The sequence below is a fragment of the Carex rostrata genome, chromosome 15 (assembly GCF_964058835.1).
Source record: "Carex rostrata chromosome 15, lpCarRost1.2, whole genome shotgun sequence".
Taxonomy (NCBI): Eukaryota; Viridiplantae; Streptophyta; class Magnoliopsida; order Poales; family Cyperaceae; genus Carex; species Carex rostrata.
In genome coordinates, this window is record NC_135932.1 from 2,888,081 (window position 1) to 2,914,760 (window position 26,680).

General features: G+C 34.6%; 2 protein-coding genes across 3 annotated transcripts; one reads left to right on the plus strand and one right to left on the minus strand.

Annotated features, from left to right (window-relative positions):
* Positions 1-2,667: 2,667 nt before the first annotated feature.
* LOC144566730 (PI-PLC X domain-containing protein At5g67130-like) lies at positions 2,668-9,409 on the minus strand. The gene is made up of 8 exons (XM_078316750.1): positions 9,226-9,409; positions 9,030-9,152; positions 8,745-8,885; positions 4,331-4,429; positions 3,905-4,208; positions 3,319-3,539; positions 3,054-3,140; positions 2,668-2,911 (listed from the first exon to the last, which is right to left on the minus strand). Exons 1-8 carry the CDS (start codon positions 9,310-9,312, stop codon positions 2,744-2,746), a joined length of 1,230 nt encoding a protein of 409 aa, XP_078172876.1. The 5' UTR covers positions 9,313-9,409; the 3' UTR covers positions 2,668-2,743.
* Positions 9,410-16,424: 7,015 nt separating this feature from the next.
* LOC144566504 (putative receptor-like protein kinase At1g49730) lies at positions 16,425-21,948 on the plus strand. 2 transcript variants are annotated; one of them, XM_078316539.1, is made up of 9 exons: positions 16,425-16,730; positions 17,648-18,205; positions 18,629-18,913; positions 19,638-19,902; positions 20,449-20,501; positions 20,602-20,669; positions 20,762-20,851; positions 20,933-20,990; positions 21,117-21,948. In XM_078316539.1, exons 1-9 carry the CDS (start codon positions 16,655-16,657, stop codon positions 21,677-21,679), a joined length of 2,016 nt encoding a protein of 671 aa, XP_078172665.1. In that variant the 5' UTR covers positions 16,425-16,654; the 3' UTR covers positions 21,680-21,948. The 2 variants fall into 2 exon arrangements, with proteins under 2 accessions (XP_078172665.1, XP_078172664.1); XM_078316538.1 differs by having other exon boundaries at positions 16,427-16,730; positions 18,617-18,913.
* The last annotated feature ends 4,732 nt before the right edge of the window (positions 21,949-26,680 follow it).

Genomic DNA, 26,680 nt, shown 5'->3' on the forward strand with positions numbered 1-26,680 from the left:
GTTGAGGAAGAGGACCTAGATGATGAGAAAGAGGAGCTTGGAGGTGATGGAGAGGAAGAAGCGGCCGACGCACCAAACGACCCCATGAATGACGAGTAGACCGCAAATTTCAAAACTAAAAACTTGATAGTTTAATTGTGTGTTAATTGCATTAATTGTGTATTAAGTGCATGAATTGTTTGTTGATTGCATGTTTAATTTGGATTGCATGAATTGTTCGTTGATTGCATGTTTAATTTGAATTGTTGAATTGATGAAATGTTGGTTTAATTTGGTTAATTTAGTTGAATTGCTTGAATGGTGTTATTTGAAATTTGGTGTGGATATGTATGAGATGTAGATGTTTTTAATTGTGATGTATGAATTGCTAACTTGTTAGGGGCTATATTGCAAAATTGCAAAATTGGTTGAATATGTCCAATTGGATATATTGGAGCCTTGACAAGTTGTATTAAATTGTTTGGATTGTATGAATCGAAATGTCTTATATGCATGGTTTATGCATATTGATATATATAAGTTGATATGGTGAATTGAAATTGAATTGTCTTGCATGTTAAAGTTATGCCCTCAACTTTATTTTTATTTTCTAAATTATTGTTGCTATATTACTAAATTAAGGGGGAGTGCATAATTTGAGGGGGAGCACTTTAAATTAGTGCTAATTTTTCACCCTTTCGTCGATTTCCAAAAGGGGGAGAAATTGGTACAAATTGATTGAAATGCAAAATCAAAATTGGATTAACTAATTTTTGAAAATTTTCGATTTATGCACTTACTCACATTGTATGTTTTTGCAAATCGCCAAAAGGGAGATTGTTGTTCGTACAATAATCTTTTACGTCTATTTGACTAATTTACAAAAACATACAATTATTGAATTTTACGATTTCTTCTATTTTGAGAATATGTAGGTCCAAGAAGAGTAAGAACTGCTGTATAATATGCTTGGACTGAAGAAATCACGAAGACTTTTATCAAGAATACTAATTGTAAAATCAAAAGCTTGGTAAAGTATGTATGAGGTTGATTAAATTGAGATAAAACGTTATGAACGTTTTCAAAACGTTGGTAACGTTTTATAATGATCAGAAGCTTCAAAGGAATCAAGTTATAACGTTATAACGTTATACAACCGTTGTGACGTTTTACAAACGTTATAACGGTTCACAAACGTTGTAACGTTTAACAGATACAGAACAACTGAAGAACTGTTGTTCAGTACAAACTATAAACGTTGTAACGTTTATAAATCGTTATAACGTTTTTGAAACGTTGTAACGGTTATAAAACGTTATGTAACGTTTTACTAAGCTATCAGAGAATTAAAACCCTAAATCGCATTTGAATAAAACGTTGGTAACGTTTTATGTCAAACAGCTCATTTTTGAGCTGCCACTATAAATAGACTGAAGGGATCACTTTAAAAATATCTCAGCCGACCCTAATTAATTCAAAAGTGATTTTCTGAGAGCTTAGCCTACTCCATTGTTGTGAGAGCTTAAAACTTCAAAATCCCTCAAGCAACCTCAAACCTACTTCACTAATCTTGTTATAGATTAGGTTAGAGTGATCTATTGAGTGTTTCTCTTGTGTTCCTAGACAATCGAGACCTTGTTCTCATCTCTTTGAGTTGGCCGTTTGACTTCCCGCTTGGTGTGTAAGGGCTCAACGGTTCACAAGTTGTAATCCTTTCGTATTGGGTAATAGGAAGGCGCACCTCACAAGGTTGCGAAGCCCCGGAGACGTAGGCCTTTGTTTTGCCGAACTCCGTTATCACCCCGCGTGTCAAATTTCTCCAAACTCATCTCTTTACTTTCAATTGCAATTTAATTTCAGTTTTTGAGCAATTAGAGGTGCCCCTAAGTGTAACAATCTCTTTGTTTGTATTGGATAGGTGTGTTGAAAAAGAAGACCAAGGACTCTATTGGAGAGTGGATGCCAGTAGTGGAGGATGCGATTCCTATTAACCAGTTCATGCCTTTACCTATGGTGATACACCAGCGTACTGACGGAGATGAGGACTCTGTGGACCTTTGATGATGATGAAGAAAGCCTTAACATTTTGCTCTAACTATATAGTATACCCTAGCCCCATTAGGAGTGGCTTAGTTCTAGCTAATATGGATTACTTTTGGGACTTAGCTCTAGTTTTATTATGGTTGATGTATGAACTTATTGCTATTTTTGTGGTTTGAGATTTTATGACTCCTAGTCAAGGTGTTTGATACACTGAAACTAGTTTTTTTTTGTAATTATTCAATTTCACTAATATGAAATGGGCTTATGCCTCTTTTAAAAAAAAAAAGAATTTGGATATGAGGCTCTGATCGGAACAATCCGGTTTATACTCCGATTTATTTCTTAATCAATTGCTTTAAATATTTGGTTTATTTCTAAATAGCTTAGTTTATTTCTTAATACTCCGGTTTATTTCTTAATATACTTCGGTTTATTATAAATCAATTGTTTTAAATAAAAAAAATTAATATATTTCGGTTTGAGCCGGACAAACCGAACAAACCGAAATAAAACTTCGGTTCGGTTCAGTTCGGTTGCAATACTAATTCGGTTCGGTTCGGTTTTATTTTTAAAACCGAATTATAAATTTAGTTTGCCAAGTTCGGTTCGATTTCAACCTAACTGAACCGATGAACACCCCTAATATAGACTAGAAACTACTGTCACAATTTTGTAGTACTACCGGGTATATACATTAAAGCTTCTTTCTGAAGTTCCATGTTCACAGCAAACATGCATTAAGTAACATAATTTTAACAAGAACTAATTTTAGCCATGATTTGAACATAAAACCGGAAGAACTTGATGTGCCTGTTAATTGAGGTGTATTGGAGGTGCGGGGTGCGGGTCCCGCTTCCGGCATGTCACAGTTGCCAAATGAACCATTAACCTACACATGAGAATAAAAGGGTTCTTGAAAAATTAAAATGAATTTAAAATACTTTTATTTTGTTCTCTGGTGCTTTTGTGTATCAGAACTTTAGCTTCCCATTTGAAGGCTAATTATAATGATAATGTAGCTAAATAAATACCTTGCAAGAAGAAAGGTTATTACATCCACAAATTAGGCGTGCATTGGACACATCAGTTGCTTCAGCTGCTCCACCCCCATCACTTCTCTGCATCAAAATTCGTACTAAATTATCTCCATATGTTAATACGAGTAATGATTAATAAGAGTTTGACGTGTAATAAATTACTGACAAAAATACCAGATTTAATTATTTGACATAAAATATCATGACCTATCCTTTGCAAAAGTTGGGAATTAGAGTTCACAAAAATATTGATGAATACCTTGTAGAAATCTACAGTTATGTAATTAGCCCATCGGTTAGATGAGTTATGACATGTGTTTAACATGTCTAGGAGAGGCGCTGAGTTTTTTTTACAAGCAGTGGCAAAATCGGGAATATCGGGGAAATAGTTGACTAAAACCAGTGATCTCGACACTGTGCTCATGGGTGCTGACTCAGCACGGTTTGGACATGAACCCGCAGTCATGCCTAAAGTTCCATCTGCATAAAACAAGACCAATTCTAAAAAATGTAATTACTGTGTTAACCATGGATGATTATAACTGATTTTAATACCATATATAGATTCTGCTACATGCTGTCTCGGGTCAAGGTAGATTCCTGCTTTATGTTTTCATTGATTCTTTAATGAGAGAGAAGGTTCTCTGTGCAGTCATTTGGGCTTGATATAGTGGAATTAAACATCAATTGCTAGTTGCAGTACTAATTCATAATACCAGTCAGATCAAATGTCAATGTACCGGGCCAAGTTTCAGATGGACTATTACCTGAAATTGACAGTACTGTTTCTGAGTTTAGCATAAACAAAACAAAAATAGAAATTATGAATGAGAAGTTAATCTCACATTGATTTTCTACAACATATCTCCATTCATAAGCAATGCCTTCTTTATTTTCTTTCCAGGATTTTGATGTGAAAACCAGTAGTCTCAGATTTGACTTTATCATATCACTCAAAAGAGGCCAATTGCCTCCATTTTTGGGCATGTGTGAAACTGGAAACCAATATTTCATTAGGCCGGATGCATTGAAAACCTTTGGTAGACCCATAGGAGACGTCACATAATCTTCTATAAATATGGTTATGACTTCTGATGGGTTGGCTTCAAGGAATACATTAATTTCATTTAGCACTTCTATTGCTGGCACCTGGGCATTAATTTAGTTAATTAATATACTTAATGCAGCAATTTCATAAGAAATAACTTAAAGTAGAATTCAGTACTAAACGAGAGAATGTTGGCAAATATTATTTCAGGAAGTCGACTTACAAATGCAGTATAGTTGTAGCAGTTGCCGCCATAAGAATGACAAAGCCAGATGTCATTTTGGAAATCATACATGTCAAGCATTAATCCCCTCACTCCATTCTGCATGCACACACAAATCAAATATATTTGATGACATATCTCATAAGATATATAGAACTACAATTTTAGTAGTTGCTCCTCAGCAATTTAGTATACTGAAGTGTGATTAAACATCCAACCTCTGTCTGCTGTTTTATTTTCTAATAACTATCAAATAGTTATCCATTTTCCTTTGTTTTAATGGACAACTCTAGAAAGACACATGCCTTCTTGACCTTCTCTCTCTCTCTCTCTCTCGTTTTTTAAGGTTCTTCACCACTCCCCACATCTGAATTTCTTTTAGTTGAAAACTTCGCAACTGGTTAAACTTTGGTTGAAGTTCTGTTAGGCATCCAGGTGAAAAGGAATGTTATTTATGCAATATAACCCTTGGTAGGGACTGTTTTTGTCAATTTACAGTTTTTTGTATTGATGTAATTTTGTTTTTGGCTCATGTAAGAATGTTATTTATGCAATATAACCCTTGGTAGCATCTACCAAGTTTCTCAAACAAAAGAAAACTTTGCAACTGTTCAATGTATAAAATTAAACGGCCCTGTTGCTGGCAAGATTTATATTTTGATTATGAAATTTTATATATATTCACATTCACACATCCCAATAATTTTTTTGAGACGCATGTCACGCATCCCCCCCACCCCAACAATCACCCTGTGAAAATAAATTGTTGAATTTTCTTAATGCCTTGAATACCTTGAAATATATTCCAAGACATCCTATTGTAAGGAGTAAGGACAGTTCATTCAGAAATATCAAGTCACAATTTGAAGTTAGCCAAACTCAGGCATCCACAGAGGAAAGTACCACAGAAGATCAGGAAACTACATTACACGAAAAGAAATAAACATCACATATTCTGGGCATACTAAAAAAGAATCACAACCACAAGAGCCGTGTCATGTCACAATTTCTTTGTGTAAAAGCAACAATCTTTTTCAAACATAAGGAGAATAGGCTCCCATAGAAACACTGTTTGAGGTTCTTTTCTTTGGCATCAACCACATCAAGTAGTTTTTTACAGACTAAATAAACTCTCCAGTCATTGATGATCCGTTTTCTATAATAATTTAACAAGGTTTTGGGATTTAACAGCAATCACATTTGACGTAAAAAATATGATCAGGCTGGAAATGGTGTAACCGTATTTCTATCTCAGAGAATAACTTAAGTGGTTTTCGGGAGAGCCCCGCAACACTATTAGAGATCTTGGGTATTACAATTGCAATTTTCATACTCATACTATTATCAATTTTACTAAATGAAAAGAAAATGTGAGTTTCATAAAAACATTTATCATCCAATCAGGCTAAGCAGGTTGTTTGACTGAAAATTTATGAATTTGCTAGAGAAACCTTGCCTTAAGTTTTCAAACAGTGGGCTACAGTAAAACACTATTTCTGGTGTAATTTAAAAAAAAAAATCCTGCAAGTACGCAGAACTGAACCCAAAATGGAGCTCCCAAAAACATATTAGCTCTGACAAGGAAACTGATAAAAAGTTATTGGTAATTCGGAATCAAACTTACTATAGTTTTACTTCAATCCAGCAAAAATTCAATATACAATTCATAATTGAATTATCTTGACGGGGTACAGATCATAAATAAACTTGAAAAATATCATGAGCTTCTTCTCATTATGTACTGTCGGCCATTCAAGAACCTAATCAGTGTATACTACATTACTACTTGCATGTTAAATTTAATATATCTGTATTATTATTACCTTGATACTGCATTCCCAATCAGTATATTATTATATTATTTGTATGTTAAGTTGAATTAATTTCTATTTTTCTGTACATCCCAGGGTACGCCCAGCTTTGCAGATTTTACATGTTTGCTCAGGCCTTCAGAGTTGGTAGCAGCATCTAAGACTTTAAAGCCATACATTGAATTAATATATTTTTTCTTTCCTTTGCAAGGCAAGACAAACAATACAAGTTATTGCAAAGGTTGAACTTTTTCGTTGCTATTTTTGGAAGGACGCAAGCTGGAACAGGCAGTAACACCAACCGCCACTACTGCGTCTTGTGAGTCGTGTCACGAAAAAATAAAAATAATAAAAATTTCTAGGGTTTTGTTTATTGAGAAAAACACAACACAAGAGCCATGTGTGACAACACTTTCTGTGCAAAAGTAAACAGATCCTTTTAAGAAATAAAGAGGAAATATAAAATCTTTGAAACAAGAACAAATTGGTGCAGGTTGTTACCTTGGTATCTTTCACAATAAAATTTTCCATGGGTTAAATGAACTCTATATCATTAATAATTCTTTCTTTTCATGAACTAACTAAGGTTTTGGGTTTTTAAGGGCTATGCCCCTTGACACAGCAAAATCAGGTTAAAAATAATTAGGGCCTGTTCGGCCAAGTCACTATTCACGTGGGAAAAAAAAAATTCAGTTCAACTGAATTTTTTTTTTCCCACGAAAACAGTATTTTTCAGTTCAATTCCCGTGCCTGTGCCCATTCCCATTTGTCGGCCAAACAGGCCCTTAATCTCTTAATATTCTATATAAAAAAATTGCTTTAACTGTCTTTGGCAAATGACCACCTTGTTCTAGAAGACTGTAAAAGATTTTTCAGCCATGGAAGAAATACATCACAATTCAAACTTTTCATACTATCTCAAATTACCAATTTTGGTAATAGAAAAAGGAAATGTGAGATTCATGAAAACTAATCAGCCTTTTTAGACTTATATGGGGAACAAGTCATTGTTTAACGTTCAATACCCAAGTATAGATTATTTATTCCTATTGTTCAATTTGCATTTTGCACGCAAAAAATTAATATACGATGAGTTGATGATGAAACATTTCCAAACGTAACTGATGTTTCTCATGTTTAATCATTTTTTTTTTATAATTTAGGTTAGTTTATTCAAGATTCATTATTTAATTAAGACCTAACGGTCCTTATTACATGTGACTCGCGTGATTACGTGCCGTGACGTGTCAAATTTTCAAAAGCTAATCATGGAACAGTCGCACGTGCCATGCCGTCCCGTGTTGTAACCGTGCCGTTTTATGACGGAGCCGGCTCCGCCGTGCCATTTTTCCCACTCTAGTATCGCCCCAGGTACTGGGGCACGTGAGGTGCAAGTGGTGAATCTGAACCGTTCATTTTACTTGACACGAATCTCAAAGCAGATCCCTACAACCTCAACAGGCACCGGATTAAGTTTGAAAGCTTGATATGGATGGAATTGATCTGGACCATCCATTTTTTTCAATCGCACCGGTACCGGGGGGACACGGACTCCACAATTATAGCCGCATTCGCAATTCAAATTATTCAATACATCCGACTACTTTGTGTTTTCTTTTTTGTTTTTCATTATTGCTTCCCACAACTGTTCCACCTGTCCGCAGAACTGGAACTTGCCCTCAGTGGGAAGTGGGAACAAACGCAAACTATCACGTGCACTTAGAAGCGGTGGCTTTCTATTTTGTTTTTTTATTCTTCTACAAGGAAAGACCAATAGGCAATACAAGTTCCACGAGGCAAGACCAATACTAGAAATTTATTGTTATTTTTTACAGAAATCAAAGCTGAGACCAGAGACAGCAGTACCAAGTACCAACTACAAACCGCCATTATGAATTACTTTTTCATCTCATTTTTTTTTTAATAAATGATAATAATATTTCTATTTTAGATACCTAACAACTCTATATTTATTTTTTTGAAAACACCCATTTACAATAATGACGCCACACGATGATTGCCAACATTCAATTTGGCACATGAATGTTTATTATATAAAATTAATTGGTGGCTACTGTCAATATAAATTGACGCTGTGGCGTGGTTGATTTTATTTTTTTCTATTGGTGGGTCCGTGCACGCTCTCTCTCGATAGGCCACCCGCCACCCGACCACGAAACCATAACTAGGAATGAATATGCAGCATAAAATATGATAAACTGATGAAATTATAAGGTGGGGTCACATTATATCATGTGGTAATGGGATAGGAGGAATTATGACCGCTTAGCTTCACGGCTTCACAAAAAAAAAATCACACAAGCTGGGACCCACATGATAGACACTGTATCCCACAAGGTAGGCTCCTCCCTGCTCGTCGAGGAGACTAGGAAGAGCCGAAGAGGAAGATAATATTGGCGAAGGAAGAAAAGATTACAAAACAAAAAAGGCCCCTCACCCACTGCAAGTGGGCCCCATTTCTACAAACGCATTCATTATTGTATTAACGAAGCGGGCCCTAGTTCCAGAAACAGACAGACAAAGAAATTTCAAAAACAAAAGAAAAATATGAGAGAGAGAGACAGAGAGGTGTACGGACTGACATTGAGCTGCTGGGTTACGGTGTCCTGCTGGTTGCGGGGGGCGACATTGGGAGTACCGGACGGTGACCTGATCTGGCCCAGCCGTGCGAACGAATTATGCGTTGTCAGCCACGCGTACCTGTTAAATGGCAATCCAGTCCCCTGCAAAACCATAAATCCAGCAATTAAAACCGCACTCCAATTATTACACAAATAAGGATACTTACAAGGTCCTTTATTAAAAAAGAGATGAGAAGACTGTGAAGAAGAGATGGATGTCGAGATTACGCACTTCGAATCACTGACCTTGGATTTGGGATCTGTGGGTTGGACTCGAGTGCATCTCGGCCGTACATTGCGGTTTGCAAGGCATGTCTCACAGTGGAGGCCCGAGCCACAGTTTCGATCGATTGCACATGTAGATCCTAGCTGTGGAATTATTACATTTATAAGCTCAGCTCTTCAGAGAATAGGTTGAGTAGAGCCAGAGGAGGAGAATTACCGAAGCAGCGAGAGAGAGGATAGGCGAGCAGACAAGGCAGAGTAGGGGCAAGGATATGAGCGGGTAAGATATGGAAGAGCACCGCATGCTTTGTTTTTTGTATGATTTGTTCTCTTCCTTCCGGCTATTCCAATTAGATGTGGAGTTAGATTAGCTGGAGAAAGAGACGGGGTGGCGGGGGAATAATGAAATGAAATGGGAAGAGTGAGAATGAAATATTTTGGTAGTGAGTCTATGGTACTATGCATATTACGATTTGGCACCGTGCTACGGCTCTATATTTGAGTTTTCAAATCCTAACGGTCGATCCGAACCGTTCATCTTGTTCTCCGTATTAATATGTGTTTGGAGACCAAATTTTACATTTTTTGAAATTTTTTTACTATTTTTTTTAGATTTATTGAAAATCACTATTTTTGGATGGTTCAGAATTTTCAGATCAAGTGATTTTCTAAATATCTAAACAAATAGTAAAACAATTTCAAAAAATGTAAAATTTGGTCTCCAAACACATATTAATATGGAGAACAAGATAAACGGTTCGGATCGACCGTTAAAATTTGAAAACTCAAATATAGAACCGTAACACGGTGCCAACCCGTGATATGCATAGTACCATAGACTCACTCATATTTTGGTCTTAAAATTTGACCAGCGACCACTTATCATCGGCTACGGCTTTTATCTAATCCGTTGAAGTTGAAGCCGAAGAATGGGCCTCTCGGCCCATGTAGCAGTTGGATTTTCTATACGGGACCCAGCGAAAGGTAAAAAGGTTAAAAGACAGAGAGAGGGCAAAAGTTAACGTAGCAACTGCAATGTGGTTGGTGAGCCGCTCAATATTTTAAAGTTTAATTATAATAAACCGGTCGGTTCGGTTTCAGTCGATTTTGAGAAATTTAAACTGAACTGATCCATTCAAACTTAAAAAATGATCCATTTGAATCGAAATTTTCCGGTTCGGTTTAAAACCAAATTTTTCGGGTTCACGGGTAGGCCGGTCCGAGTTCACGAGTGGGCAGGTTTTTTTTCTTCTGTTTCGGCCTCTGTTCCAGCCTAGAACAGAGGTCGAAACAGTATATTTTTTCAGTTTTTTTTTCTATTTTTTTCTTTGTAAACAAATAAATTATAAATCAAAATTCATTTAAACTAAAATTCATTTGACATGATTTCATATTTGAACTCAATAATTTTTGTTATAATAAATTATAAATCAAAATTACTAATTATTTTCAAACAATGTTGCTTAAATCAATGCTAACTTTGGATAATAGGGTGCATGTTAATTTTTTGGGACAGATAATTCACAATTCAATCATGAATTGTAACATATTTAGAAAAATATATGATTTTCATTATTTATAAATCAAATTGCATTTTTCTAGCCATAATTAAATTTAATAAATTGGTATACAATGACTTGAAATATGTTGAATAATTTAAATTAAATCATGCTATTTTAAAATGCAAACATTGATCATGAGTCTTTAACAATAAACTTCTATTGATAATACTACAATTTTTTTTTTTACGATTTTTTCGACAATAAATCTTCCTTATCATTAACAATAATTTAATTGTAGAAGTGAATAATAATACACCACTAATTTTTGTATGGTTCATTACCATCTAATAATTATTGATCTTCTAAATCATGACATGCAAATCTCTATTCTTTCGGCCTTGTTTGGCCGTGTTACTGTTCACGTGGGAAAAAAAAATCAGTTCGACTGAATTTTTTTTCCCCACAGAAATAGTACTTTTTAGTTCAATTTCTATGCTCATGCTCATTCTCAATTAGAGGCTGAACAGGTCTTTCATGAATACACATCCCTACAATTATTATTATTTTTTTAATAATCACAGCTACTCACATGTCTTTGATACTATTTCATACTTCAAGGCTTCACATAGCAACTAGATACACTTGTCTTTTATTTATATTAAATAGAGCAAAGACCATACTCTTATTTTGGTTTTTAGCTATTAAAAAATTCTAAAATTCCTATTTAATTCCAAATATATAACAACAATATTTAGGTTCAATGTGCTGTTGGATCACAAAATTTGATCAAATTTGGTGCTATCACTATCATAATATCAACTAATTTAATAGGTAAACCATCATTTCTGAGGCATTTCAAGTAATATTACCTTGAATGTTCATCTCACATAACTTTCTAGGAAATTTTAAATTAATTACTTTCTTATAATGTTTCACCAAACACAATTTTTTCTTAAGATTAATTTTCTGAGAATTTTAAATTAATTACTTTCTTAAAAAATTTCACCAAACACAATTTTTTCTTAACATTTATTTTCTAGGAAATTTTAAATTAATTACTTTCATATAATTTTTCACCAAACACAATTTTTTTCTTAACATTAATTTTCTAGGAAATTTTAAATTTAATTACATTTTTATTTTTCACCGAAAACAATTTTCTTCTTAAAATTGTCCGAGAAATCAATTGTTTTCCACATTTATTGTGCTATTTGTCAAGAAATATAACCAACCATTCAATTTTTTTAATATTAACAAATAACAAACCCCAATTTCTAACAAGTAATTACAAAACATTCTGTTGTCCTCGTCTATGACAAAAAATATTGGAAGCAACATTTAAAGAGACAAAAAAACAAAGTTAGCTTGTGATTCTCTAGAAAGTTCATCAGATACACATCATTCTATAATTTAGAACCTGTGAGACAATAGGAGCACATCTTGATGTACCAGTTAGTGTCACTTCTGTAATTTTCTCTGAGATCACAGTTGAACAGAGCCAAATATTATACCGGAGTCCGGGTAGTTTGTTTGAGGGAATTGGGATATGAAATTTGAATTTAAAAAAAAAAAATTTAAGAAAAGAAAGGGTCATGGGTATCCGGACACGGGTTTACGGGCACAAGTTCACAAGCACGGTCTCACTGGTACGCGGACCGGTCCGGATGGGCACGGGTATAGCTCAGTTCGGATATGCACGGGTTTGATTTCTAAATTTCGTGACTGGTCCGTTTCAAATCTGTACCCGTGTACCCGTGCAAATCCTGAAACTACCACGAACATTGTCCGAACCGGACCGGGTTCATACCCTCCGGGTTTTAGCAAACTACTACCTACGGCTGTGCTGGTATAATTCAAAAGAGAGAGAGGGCAAAAGTTTTTTAATTTTATTTTTATCTGCAAGTGGGACAGTGGTCGGTGGGTCAAGTGTCGAATTTTTTTATAAACCATAATTGCAAAACAAAAAAAAGTTATGAAACTAATATGGTTATTATTATTATTTTTTATATAAATTATAAGAACTGAATTATTATTTTGGTCTGAACTTTTTTTTTTCTAAACCAAAATGACAATTCAGTACGAGATGATTTCACAGATTTTTCAACCTAGCAACTAAAGAAAATTCAAAAAATTCTCTCGACTTGAATGCAATTTAGCCCCTTATTAATTTTTTCCATCCCAAAATGACAATTTGGCCCTACTAATTTTTTTTAACCCAAAATAACAATCTCTCTTGTCTTCTTTCTCCTTTCTTCCTCTTTTCTTTCCACCCGAACCAACTCTCTCTATTTTTTTTTTCAACTATGAAAGCTCAATTATTTTTTATTCTAATCACATAGATCAGTATATTTTTAGGTGAAGAACAAGAAAAACTTCAGATTTACAACTTTCTTTAGATATGTGGTTAATTATTTATTTGAATAAACAATCCGAATTGTATAATTTTTTTGTAGTATAGATAAGTAATGTAGAGTAATTTAGTTTTTTTAGTGTAAAATGATTCTATGTAGTGTAATTTTAGTAATTATAGAATTATTTAGTTTGCATGTACAGTAATTTAGCTTTTATGTAGTATAAATAAATTGTAGAATAAATTTTTTTTTAGTGTAATTTTAGTAATTGTAGAATGATTTAGTTTACATGTAGAGTAATTTAGTCTTTTGCATGTACTATAAATAAATTGTAGAATGATTTAGTTTTTTTAAGTGTAATTTAGGTTTTTTTTAGTGTAATTTTAGTAATTATAAAATTATTTATTTTGTATGTAGAGTAAATTAGTATAGTACAATTAACTAATTATTAATAATTAATTATAGAGTAATTTTGCTTTTGGCATGTCAAAATTATATTTATTATTTGCATGCCAATATTTAATAGAGTTTGCATGTCAATATTTTTTTTGTATGTAGTTTTTTCAAACCCATTAATGGGGGGTTTAAAGTTATATTTTAAAGTATTGATTCAGTTTGACCTTAGATACTATTCAAAGCTAATTTTCCTTTTCTTAGACGCTAATTATGAAACGAAAATAGTATTGTTCTGACAGTTGTCAATTGTTTTGTATATTTTTTTTTGAATAATTATTTCAATCCCCACACCCCAGTACCCGCATTGTACCCCCATTTCTTAAACAGATTTTAACTTCCCATAAACTAACTTAACTAACTAGTTTAATTAAATTTATTCACAACACTGTGATCTTCCAAGTTTAATTAAATTCATGGGTATAAATACTTGGAAGATAATAAATTAATACTTGCAAATTAAGATATTAATACTTGCATGTTTAACTTGATATAACTATATAGAGGGACCACTCAAACCACATGGGAGAAGAATCATACACGTTTTTAGAGGTGAATTTTTTTTTTTTTTTTTTTTCAATATCTTCCACATTTCTCACGTTCTATGACATACTTTTGAGCTCGTCATCACACAAGTATTTATACCTCGTCATTTAAGTATTTATACCTAGTATTTTTCACATATGACACTGCTGACATTTAAAAGTATTAATATCAAGTATTACAAGTATTTATACCTATGCATGGAAGTATTTATACCTATGTGGTCAACTATTTTTGTTAGAGAAAGGTTGACGCAAGGATGATTAGGGAAATGTGATGCGAAGATGCAGGGTCCACGATTGGAGATAAATACTTACAAATATAGGTATAAATACTTGCACGATGAGGTATAAATACTTGCACAATGAGGTATAAATACTTGTGTGACGATTAATCCGAAAGTACGTCATCATGAATCTCATTTGAAAGATAAAATTGCGTAGAAGAAGTTCGTGGTTTTAGATTCGCAAAATTCCTTATAGATCATGAGAAATGTGGATGAGATTGAACAAATAAAATTGGAGGGATAATGGAGGTATGAGAGTGCGGATACTCATATCACGTCCCTTTTTTTTTTGAGGTGAAGTATTGTTTTGTACAGTTAACTTCAATATAAGCGTTATTTCCTGTCAGATATTTCACACGATCAAAAGTTTTAATTTGACAAATTAGAAGACGAATGAAGGAACAGGCATGCAATGGAAGAGACGAAGATAGTCGGGTTAAGAAAAAGTGAAAAACAAATATTTAAGGGCTTGAAAAATATTATTTTTAAGGAGCTCAATTGAACTAAACACAATAGTTTGGAAATTAGAAACATATTTTTTTCCTTGAAATAAAAACAATCATATTTTGATTGAAGCTATGATAATATGCATATTATGGATTGACTTGTGTTATGATTCATATTTTTTACAGATTGACTTGTGTTATAGTTCATATTTCTACTTTTAAAGTTCAAATCAGGAGTGGACCTAATAAGAGAGGGCACTGCCTTCTCTTTGGATTTTGAATTTAAGGTTTAGGTTCATATCAATTTTGTTCTCTTTGAAATTTTATTTGACCCCTCTAAAACTATGATTTATAATTGGGGTTAAATTTACGATTAAAATTTAGATAAATTCCTTAAATTCATATTGATAATTAAGATTAGAAGTTAGAGCATTGAAAATTAGAAGTCGAAATATTGAAAATTATAAGTTAGAATATTATTTTTCATCTAGTATCTGATTAGCTAATGTTTTTGAACTTGATTCACTATTGTCTTGCTCCATTATGATGGAAATCCTGAATTCATTCTTGGTTCAAACAATCAATCCGAATCAATAAACACAAAATTTTAATTTTAGATTTTTTAACTATTTTTTCGATAAATAGAAAATCATTTGATTTTAAATTTTGGACCATTCGAAGGAGCGAATGTAGTGATTTTCTACATATTTTAGAAAATAGTAATTTTTTAAGAAATATTGTTTCTGAGTACATTTTCATATGACTATATTTAACGGTTTGAATCGGCTATTTTTTGAAACATGCACAATGTATAAACAATTATATGCTAGACGCACATCGTATTTTTTTAAACAAGCCGGACATTTATTAAGATATGAACTCCTCTCATGGCTTTATTTTTAGAATACAAGTGCGAAGTGTTCCTGAGGTCAGATGCATTAATTCAGAGTTTTACATATAGGCATGCCGGTCTTTCAATTTTCTGAGATCCAGCATAACACATGATTCCAAACAACACACGACATAACTCTGATATTTTGGGAATCATATCAAGTTCATTCGATTAAAATAGTAAAATTACATTTTCTGTATGAAAGAATGTTCAAAATCTATTAAGTGATTTCGCGCGCGACACTTGAATTTATTAGAAAAAACTGGAACGGTCCTCTCTTGGCAACACTTGAATTTAAATTGCGTGTGTTGGCCATGGTGACGACTCAGTTTGATATCTGACCCACTTTGTTTCCTTTTCTAACCATGCTTTGAAACCAACTCTTTAATCAGATTTTGACTGTTTCTTCTCTTTTTTCATTGAATTGGGAACCTGGAATTAAATACATTCCAGTTATTGGGTCGAGTGAAATGTCCCTGTCCCGCCTTGTCGCGGTGCAATTTGTTGCTTTAGGACCTGATCGCGATAGAGGCTAACTGATTCGCCACTACAGAAAACAACAACCTTTGCTGCTATTTATTCTCGTGCCCGTTTTCGGAAAAAAAAAAAATCGACAGAGCGCTTTTTCCTTCGTACATTGCATGAACAATAGACTCAAAACAGCACACTGTATATCACTCGTGCGTTGTATGAAGCAAAATTTTCTCTTTCTATATCTTTACTCCCATATTTCGTATAAATTTACAAATTATAACAGGAACATGTATATATATTTTTTATTTAAAGAAGATAAAGGTATGATTAGAATCCAATAATATGAATTTTATGTTGCTACACAAATAATAATATGAATACTCTGTTTCTAAAAATAATAATAATAATAATAATATGGAGTTCCTATGTAAAAAAAAAATTATAAATCATGGGCCGGGCCACGTGTAGAGAATCGGCGCAAACCCACCCGTGAACCCAAGAGAGAACCCAATTCCTCTCCTTCCGTGCCAAGTCATCATAAAGCCACCTTCCGGTAATCTCACCTCTTCCCCTCACCTCCCTGATCGAGCTCCCTCCTTACTCTCCAGTCTGTCTGTCTGTCTCTCTCTCTCTCTCTCTGCGATGTACCATAACATTTTTATTCGAATAGAAATCAGAACCAGCTCTTTCTCTCTCTAAATGCATCGTTCGATACTCTTAGTAGCGGCCGCGGCGGCAGTTCTAGAAGCTTTCATCCTTTCAGTGTTCGCGCAAGGTACTATTTCGTCTAATCGCTCGTATCCAGCTTTGTATATTTATCGAAACTTCGATTTTTTTTTCTTCTGTTTTTTTTTTTTTTTATTGCGCATGGTTTCTGTTTTGTTTGTTCCAGTGTAACCGGTAATTTTTGGTAATTACTATTTACGGATGCTCCAACAATGTCGCTTTCGTACAGTACCTTTATCTTAATTAGGTTGTGGTTTTGGTGTTGTCTAAGCTTCTTATTTCATCTCTTTGATCTCTCTTTTGGATTATCATCAATCAATGCAAGTAGAAGAAACAGTACAAAAAAAATGTATATAAATTCCTAGTCTTCGCATTTGCTTCTAAACTCTGAGATAACTGGAGAGGCATCATTATAGACTTCATTTTATGTTCGTTGTTTATTTTGAATTTTTTTTGGAAACACGAGTAATTTTTGACTGGGAATAATCTCAGGATGGTTACAGCATGTAAATGTGCTAAAGGCAATGTACAATTAATTTTCTTTTTACTGGGCTGTCAAATATTTTACTATGCATATATCAACTTTGTATGAGGCATTTGTTTCTGTTTTGGTACTCCAGTACCTTTTTCTTGTAGCATTAAATTGGGGGAGCTCAGGCCTCCAGTTGATACATTACTTTCACCGTGCGTGAATTGTTTATTTAAAATAAACTTTGTAAATAATTAATCAAACTTGGGGAGTATTATAATCTCATAAGAACCATTGACAACCTGGCATTAAGATAAAGATTTGCTTTTGCCGGGTAGTACTTAGTACTAAATAATTTATTTTACTCCGGAATATTGTATTCTCCAACCAAAGTAAAATTAATTATATCAAGTTCTATGGGTGTAGTTCTGAAATTTTTTTATTGAACCCTTTTGCTTGCCTAAAATCATGCCAAAATGCTCATTTTTTTTATGCAGACTGCCCCCTAGATTTGACCTGGTCAAACTACACAGAAATAGCCTCTGCATGCTCTGACAGAACTGAATTCTCAATATGTTGCCGGTATATCAATGCCCTGGTGACCGTCTCAGTGGCCATGTATGCAAATTCAACTGGTACCAATACACTTGGGGTGCCACCGGCTCTTTCTGACACATGCATCTCTACCATCAATGAAACCTTAATTTCAAAGGGTATACCTTCTGATGCCTCCACCATTTGTGGCCTTGGTGTCAAAATCCAAGTAGTTTACTCATGCCAAGGCATGAGTACTGTACAAGATGTGCTTCTGTCGCCTAATTTTGGTGATGTCAAGAAAAATTGTAATGGGTCAATTTTGGTGGATCCAGGTTGTAAGAGGTGCTTGAATTCTGGCCTATCTTACCTGAGACATTTAATGGGAGGGCAGGATAATGTTACATTAAATACGTGCCGTGATGCAGCTTTTGTTGCTGTTGCAAATCAGCAGAGCAATTTGACTCCTTCTGACATGGCCGCATGTTTTTTTAGTGTGCAAGGGTTAAGCCTTATCCAAGGTATGACGATTTTATCTAGAAATCAGGCTAAAATTTTGAATGTATAACATATTGAGTCTATATTTGCTTCAGATTTCTCCAAAAATATAATATTACTAAACCTTACCAGTTTAATATAGGTACAGTATATTGCACTACTGGAATCTGGAACCTGCTAAACATGCACTTGAAGGCCGTGCTAATTTATTTACCAAAGCGTAGATAAATCAACTCAATTTTGAATAAAATCACGATGTATCCAGTTGTGTTTCAATTTTTGCTCAAGTGTTTTAGATCACCTTGATATAGTCAGACCAAGTTGTGTGTCAATTCTTGATGCATCTACGTCACCGTCAGAAACTATATTTGTTCTTATTATAACTATTACTAAAGAATCATTAAAATTTAAAGTATTAATCTCTTATATTCCAGTCAATTCTTCAGTTCCATCCATCTCAGTTCCTGCACATGCAACTGCGCCGGCCACATGGACTGCAGATGCACCTGCACAGCACCTGATTGCAACTCCTGTTATCGAACAACACCATCGAGGCCACAAAATTATACTCCCATTAGTAATTGGAATCATGGTTACTGGTCTGGCCTTTCTGTTGATTCTGATTCTAGTTCTTCTCATAAGTCGAAAAAGAAGAGAATTGAAAAGCATGGAGGGTGCAGAAAACACTTACCGTGCTTCCCCTCCTATTCATGTGCAAAAGAGTCAAGAAGGTGATTTTATTTTATTATATTATATTATTTTTTATTTTATTTTGCAAGTTACAGGCGGCAGTTTACTCGATTTGTAGAAAACAACATCCAACATCTCTTTTGTTTGCAATAACAACCAATTTTTTGGGGGTTATTTGGAAATAATAACTTCTTGTTTAAATAAATAGATTTTCAGAAGTAAAGCTGCCAAACTTAACACTTGACTTGACTCTTTCAGGACATCTGAACTCAGGAGTCAACCAATCAATCCTCTTTCCCTTACTTTAGTTTTAATTGGATTTAGAGGAAAGAACGACTTGTTGGGGTCAAAATTGCCAATACTTATTAGATTGTGATGTAAATATTGGGTGTTATTTGCACACGTTTAAAAGAGATTTGAGTGACTTGCAAATTTAGGAATGTCAGGTGTTGTCTGCAGATATCACAAAATATTCAGTGCTTTTGCAAAACCGTGCATTTGTGTTTCCTTTTTATGATTGCAAAATTGCACTATTAATTTAGCTTCAAGTTTATTTATATCTTCAAGACCTTTTATTTTGTATAATTCCATTATCTTTGAACAAATTTCTGCAATGAGATTAGTGTGTCATGCATATGCTAGCTTATCCCTTCATGGAAGTAGGGATGAGAAGTTGAGTCAAGACTATTATACTGCTAATGAATGCCATAATGTCACAACCTTGATACCATAAACCTCAATTAAATAAAATGAATTATTTTTCAGCGAACAGTATGATATATCAGAATTTTAGTTACAAGGAAATGAGAAGAGCTACGACAAACTTCAGTGTCATCTTGGGAAGAGGGTCAAATGGGGCAGTTTACAAAGGCCAACTTGACGACGGCTCAAAGGTGGCAATTAAATGTATAAGAAATAACATAACAAAATACGGGGAAGAGGAATTTTGTAGAGAGATGGAGCTTCTAGCCAGACTACATCACCGTCACTTGGTTTCACTGAAAGGCTTTTGCTTCGTGAAAGATGAGAGGTAGAGGGGAAAATAAATGCATATATTATCTACATTTGCACTTTCTCTTTCCTAAGTCCTAACAATTTTGCATGCTCTATTGATGACTGGAACCACACTACTCACTGCTTATGCTGTTTACATCCTTCTTCTTTTTTGAAGTATGGATAAAGAAAAAGTATTTATAATACCTCACTGTACAAACATATATATTCTTTAAAATCCTAACTATATTGAAAGCAATACCGAAATTAGGGTACAATACATTGAAATAAAGTTCCCTCTTTTTCTTATTTTGTAATTTATGTGGGCGTTAATGCCTTACCAAAAAGGACCTTGTAAAAGTCTTAAAGCTATAACGAAGTACATTACTCTTGGTCAAACTAAGGTATATTACATAAGAAAGTAAAAATAGCTTGACAAGTAGGTAATTAGAAAAAATCAGTATATTGGTCCAGAAAATGTATATTGACTTATTGAGTCAAAAAAAATATTTTATGATGGTTTTTGTTTAGTGCTCCCGAGAACCGTTTTCTTCATTTATAATTTAATATTGATTATTTTCAGGTTTTTAGTATATGAGTACATGGAAAATGGAAGCCTAAAGGATCATCTCCATGGTAATGCCTCCTTTCTCAAACTTTTCAATCCCAGTCTCCCAAGCAGATCATCCTTGCTGTGTTTTCCTTTTTGTAAATCAATTTTTATGTGCTTTGGCAGCATCTGACAAGGCTCCATTGACATGGCAGACAAGAATCCAAATTGCTGTTGATGTTGCAAATGCTCTGGTCAGTTTCTTGTAAAGTAGACAACTTGTTTTATCTTTTTCAAGTATTATTCTGCCACATAATTACATCAATTTATGAATTTTACTATGCAGGAGTATTTGCATTTTTATTGTGATCCCTCTCTTTGCCATGGAGACATCAAATCAAGCAATGTCCTATTAGCTTTGAATTTTCTTGCGAAGGTACTACATAGTGGTAAACAATTATCATATTCAAATATTTCCATATTGTTATTCAATGACAATGTTGTTATTAATCCATAGGTTTCTGATTTTGGTCACGCATGTTTCTCAAATGACCTGAAGATCCATGGTACTCCTGGTTAGTCTTCTTAAAACATAATTGTGTTAATACAATGTTCGTTGTGACATTTTTTTGTTGTTTGACATAAATTGCAGAGATATCCTGGATTTATTATATTCATTAGTTGTACTTACCTTGTTGTAGGTTATGTTGACCCAGAATACGTGGCAACTCATCAACTAACACCAAGCAGTGATGTGTATAGCTTTGGTGTGCTACTACTTGAACTCATAACTGGAAAACCGGCAGTATATAATGGAAAAAACCTAGTTGACTGGGCCTCTCAGCTGCTCTCTGATGACTCCACACTAATTGAACTCGGGGACCCCAGAATCATAGACACATTCGACTTGAGCGAACTTGATGCAATGATAGAGATCATACAGTGGTGCACCCAGAAGGAAGGTAGAGAAAGGCCATGCATGAAACAGGTTATTAGGATGTTGTCTGAGAGGTGGGACCCATTGCATGGGGAGTTTGCACGGGCGGTAGAGATAGAGGAAGGGCAATATTGTAATTACGGATACAGTAGCGGGAACAAACGAAGCACAGGAAAGGAACAGAGAGGGGAGGGGACACCGTTTAGCAGTGATGTGAGGGGTCTACAGAGCTCTTCTAGCACGTCTAGGTCGTACTGTAGTAGAAGCGCACTACTAGAAGGACATGCCTCTCCTCCTGACTCGCCTCGCGGCATTTTCTCTCTCTAAATTTTTCTTTCTTTCCCATTGTTTTCCTTTTTCTTGAATTTGGGTGAAGGTTGAAGTAAACGGTGCATGGTATGATTCTCTGATGCCTGAGGGAATTCAAGAAAGGTTTAGTTTTTTAAATGTAAATCAGAGGAATTTCTCTTCCTGTTGTTGGTTTTAATTTTTACTGTGGTTTTTAGTTCTCTCTTCATGCACTGGGCCTCCTTTCTTACGAGTTACTACTGGGCTTTGTTTCTGTGTCCAAGGTCCAGGTCAACAACACCATGTATTTAGAGCAATGTTATTATAATCGGACCGGACTGAATCCGATAAAGCTTCAGATCAGCAGTTTGCTGGTTGGACTAACCGTTGAATTTTAAATAGTATACATTAATAAGATATGAAGATTGTGTATACAAAAATTTATAATAATTAGACAACATACGTATTGAATGATATTGAACGATGTATTATTACGTATGACATTTATAAATAAATAGAAATTTTAATGATTTAAAAAAAAAATAGTGACTATTTTATATTGAAACCGAAAAGACTCTTGCAAAGGTATTCAAAATGGAAACCTAAAACTAGGGGTGTCAATGGTACCTTTTTAGCCGTTTACCCGATCTGTATCGTATTCGATAAGGCGGGTATGGGTAAGATTTTTTTTCGTTAGTTTATTGGATATGGGTATGGGTAAGAATTTTTTTTCGTTAAATAAATGGGTAAGGGTATGGGTAATGACTATTTCGTACCCGTTACCCTATAGGGTAATTATAAAATCTAAATATATATTCAATTCAATTTTCAACTCACTTAAATGTATATTCGTGTTTTTGAATTTTTACTCTTTATAAAAAATAATTTAGTTGGAATTGATTGAACATTTTTTTTATTTTTTTTATTAGAAATGCAATTATGTATATGTGAAATGAATGAGTTTTTGATGTTTAATTTGTAAAATATAATAAAACTAATTATTATACTAGTATTATCCGTTATTCATCTGCTACCATTTCGTTACCCGATAATATTAATGGGTAAGGGTAGGGTAGGATAAGATCAATTTTTAATGGGTATGGATAAAGTCAATTTTAATGGGTATGGGTATGAAAATGTCTCAACCCGACTCGTACCGTACCCATTGACACCCCTACCTAAAACAAGCACCATAAGTTTACATCAGTTCATAATATTTAGCTTCTTTAGCTTTGGGCCACAACCAAACATGAGGTAACATAACATCCACTTAAACAACAAAAGCATAAAGCTAGCAGAGATATTAACAAAAAATATCTAAAACAAGTCAATTAAGATATGAGATCACTCCAAATCATCATCCTCATTGGCTGGTGCATCTCCAGACATTGGAGCGGGGTGGTCTTCTGTTCCAGTAGGGGCCTGAGTGGCAACAACATTCACTATCACGTCTTCCTCCATTTCTACCATTGCTAGGAGCAGTGCTATTGTATTCTTCTCCTCCTCTATCAAGAGTTGGTATGGGAGATCCTTGACATCAGAGGGTAGTATGAGAGATAGTTTTATAAAAATTATTATTACGGGCTTGACATCAAAATGTAAAATAGATAGGATTTTGATTCCTAAGAATTTTGCAGAGACAGATTTGATTTTATTGAAACAAACCTTGTTTCTTTTTAACCATACATACCATAGCACCTGAGTTCTAACAAGGAGTCATCTTTTAATAGTATAACAACATCAAGAAGTCACAAATGTAGAGTCGAAATTTTAGTAACTAAGAAAGGTATGAAGCTACAATTTAGAAAATCCGTACACCAGTTTTAAATTGCACAATAGTAAAAAAGCTAATTCAATTCTCAAGCACAACTTACTCATCATATATATAAAACAGAGCTAAAACTGAATTAACGCAAGATGCAAAGCGAGATCTGATGCAGTAAGTACGCTATTCAAAAACACTAAATATGTTTCCCAAATAATAATAAAAAAAGGGAAAATTGGTTATTTGTCACTACAAAATCTTAAAATTTGAAAAATATTATTCCGAAATTAGAAATCAATCTAATGTCACTCTAAATTTAGTTAATTTTTAATTTTGCGACTCCAAATAATTAATGACTAAAATACCCTCTATCTCTTTTTCATCTATCTTTCTTTAAATTTTGTTTGATTAATCCTGCTGTGATTCCAAGGAGACGCATCAGATGCAATACTCGCGCATGTCAAACATTATTCTTCGGTTTGATTAATTCTGAGAAGATTACTTCAGCAAATGGAATTCGTTGTGTGTTTTTTCAGATTAGGTTTGCCTTTCATTTAATGCTGATTTAATTGGTACTGCAGCGAGGCGATAATTGAAACACATATGCCAAACCTAATTGGTTTGCTTTTTGATATTCGTGTCAGAATTAATTAAATAATAATTTGGATTTAGTAATACTACCTGTCAGTATCTGGAGAGATCTGAATTCATCCAGTCAAACTGCTGTGCTAAAATTGATTTTGTAGTGGGGAAAAGATAGAGGGAAAAGACCGATTTTTTTATATATATTCAAAAAATAAATAAAATTTTAAAAAATAACCAACTAGCTATTAAAATTGCAAAACTACCCAAACCGGTTAACCAGTAACCGGACTCAAATCAAATTTCCGGTTAACCATTTTCCGAACCTGTTGAAATAGTCCGGTTAACCATTAACCGGAAATTTGATTTGAGTCCGGTTATTAGTTAACCAGATTTGTGCATTATTTTTTTTTTTTAACGGTTTGAATTCGTAGTTTGAAATCAATCTGATAGTTATTTGAATGTGTGCTCACCAATCTCTCTTGGTGAGTACATCACACCCTAGTTTTTCTTAAAGTATTGACTTGTTTTAATTAGGCCATTAGGGGATTAGAAAAATGTTTGTAGAGTAGAAGTAGAACTTGGGTGTTTGTAAGCTCACCAAGTTCTAAACAGAGATATAGGATTTTCCAATTAAGAAAAATACTTGTTTTTGTTTTTAAGCATAGAGTTACAAGGAAGACGATTTGAAAACCAACGTGTGAGCAACTAAAATCCAGATAGAATTTTTTTTTTTTTTTTTTTGGAGAGAAAAATGAGGTTCTGATCGAGCCCTCAAGTTCCAATAATTGAAATGGTTATCTAATCGATTTCCGGCCATGGTTGAGTTGAAGGAATTGAAAGATAGTTTAGATATGAAGTTTTAAGTAATTTGATAGTTTTAGACACTTTTTTTTGAATAAATACCAAGCAGTGGCTGCCAGGTTTTGCATTAATAAAGTCAAAGAAAGAATACACACCACATAGTCAATCCCTACAAGTCAGTAGCCCCATCACTAGCATAACTCCATTCCAGTTACTAAGACAGCTACAACTCTACTAGCAATCAGAACAGTATAAATGTAAAGGCCGTGTATCTATGTTTGTATTAGTCTTCCTGCCCGTCTATTTGCACACGACCTTTCCCATAACGTGGCCTGCCTCACAATCCACATCGCAACCCAGTCAATTGGGTCTTTCTTTCCTTCAAAAACAATACTGTTCCTTAGTCGCCAAATCGACCAACAAGCTGAAGTAAAGAGACACTGCCATTTCCCTGTCAGAACTTTGCAATGCCTGACCAGGTTTGATGATCTACACCATACTTGCTGTACTGAACCACCCTGTACCAGTATGGTACTGTGAACAAGTTGCGCCACTTTGACCCAAATACTTTGGCTATACTGACATTGGAAAAATAGATGCAATGATGTTTCCAAGACCCCTAAATTGCACAGGGGGCATGAGTTGTCTGGCAGATGAAAATTCCTTCGCATTAGAACTTCTCTCGTCAAGAGCTTGTCTTTAAGCAGAAAGAAGACAAAGATCTTGGCAGAGGGGGTAATTGCATATTTCCAAATGGTGCTGAATTCCCATTTAATTCGGCCACCCATTGCCAAAGTCTGATAAACGGATTTAGCACTATAAATACCCGTGGACTCCCATTTCCATGTCAGTTCATCCACTTGCCCATCATGCAAGGCAATGGTTAGAGGACGTTGTAAAAAAGTATCTTGTAAGGAGCATGCTTGGTTGATACATCTACTTCCAATTGGTGCCAGAGGCATCTCACCCCAATGGTCATACCAATAGGATATCAAACTGCCATCACCAATACTCCATGAAGTGGACCAATTAAAGAGATGCTTGATACTGATGAGGTCTCCCCAGAAAAAGGAACCCTGTTTCGACCATAAAGCTGGGCCCACAACAAAATTCCCTTGCCAACTTATTTTGACGATCATCTCAGTCCACATCGATTGCGGTTCTTTGTACCCCTTCCACCACCATCTCATTAAAAGGGAAACATTCCTTAGATATAGATCAGCCAAACCTAGGCCCCCTACCTTCTTCGGCAAACATGCAACTTCCCAATTACAGAGAGAAATACCCCTTCTCTGATATCTTGATTTGCCCCACAGGAAGGTTCTTCTCGCCTTATCAATTCTGGCTAACACCCACTTAGATAATTTGAAGCAAATCATATAATAAATGGGTATCATGGATAGAACCGACTGAACCAATTCCATTCTGCCTCCCCTAGATAGCATTTTTGATTGCCATCCTTGTAGTCTTTTCTCAACCCTCTCAACCAAAGGCACAAATAATTGTTTGTTGGGTCTTTTTAGGGTTAATGGCATACCTAAATAGGTCACAGGGAAGCTTGTTTCTTTGCACCCCAGCACGGCTTGGATCCACGGCAGATCCACAGAATGGATATTCAGGGGAATAAAAGAACTCTTGTCATAATTCACCTGTAAACCGGACATTGCCGCAAATGATCTCAATATCAGTTTGAAAGATATAAGTGTGTCCAAGTCAGCCCGCGCAATAACTGCCGTATCATCCGCATATTGCATCGCCACCACTGCTTGATTGATTTTATTTGATAAGGTCGTTGCAGAACCGAATTGGCCACTTGAACCATACGTTGGAAGACATCAACGGCCACATTAAAGAGCATTGGCGAGAGGGGATCGCCTTGTCGAAGGCCC

What these genes read in the sequence shown, in the direction of transcription:
- LOC144566730 (XM_078316750.1), bottom strand. Translation starts at nt 9,312, where the DNA reads ATGCGGTGCTCTTCCATATCTTACCCGCTCATATCCTTGCCCCTACTC. An exon ending in ATATGTTGTAGAAAATCAAT is followed by an intron (nt 3,540 to 3,904) that starts GTGAGATTAACT and finishes TGTTTTATGCAG; the next exon opens with ATGGAACTTTAGGCATGACT. An exon ending in ATAACCTTTCTTCTTGCAAG is followed by an intron (nt 2,912 to 3,053) that starts GTATTTATTTAG and finishes TCTCATGTGTAG; the next exon opens with GTTAATGGTTCATTTGGCAA.
- LOC144566504 (XM_078316538.1), top strand. Translation starts at nt 16,655, where the DNA reads ATGCATCGTTCGATACTCTTAGTAGCGGCCGCGGCGGCAGTTCTAGAA. An exon ending in TGCTTCGTGAAAGATGAGAG is followed by an intron (nt 19,903 to 20,448) that starts GTAGAGGGGAAA and finishes GATTATTTTCAG; the next exon opens with GTTTTTAGTATATGAGTACA. An exon ending in GAAGATCCATGGTACTCCTG is followed by an intron (nt 20,991 to 21,116) that starts GTTAGTCTTCTT and finishes ACCTTGTTGTAG; the next exon opens with GTTATGTTGACCCAGAATAC.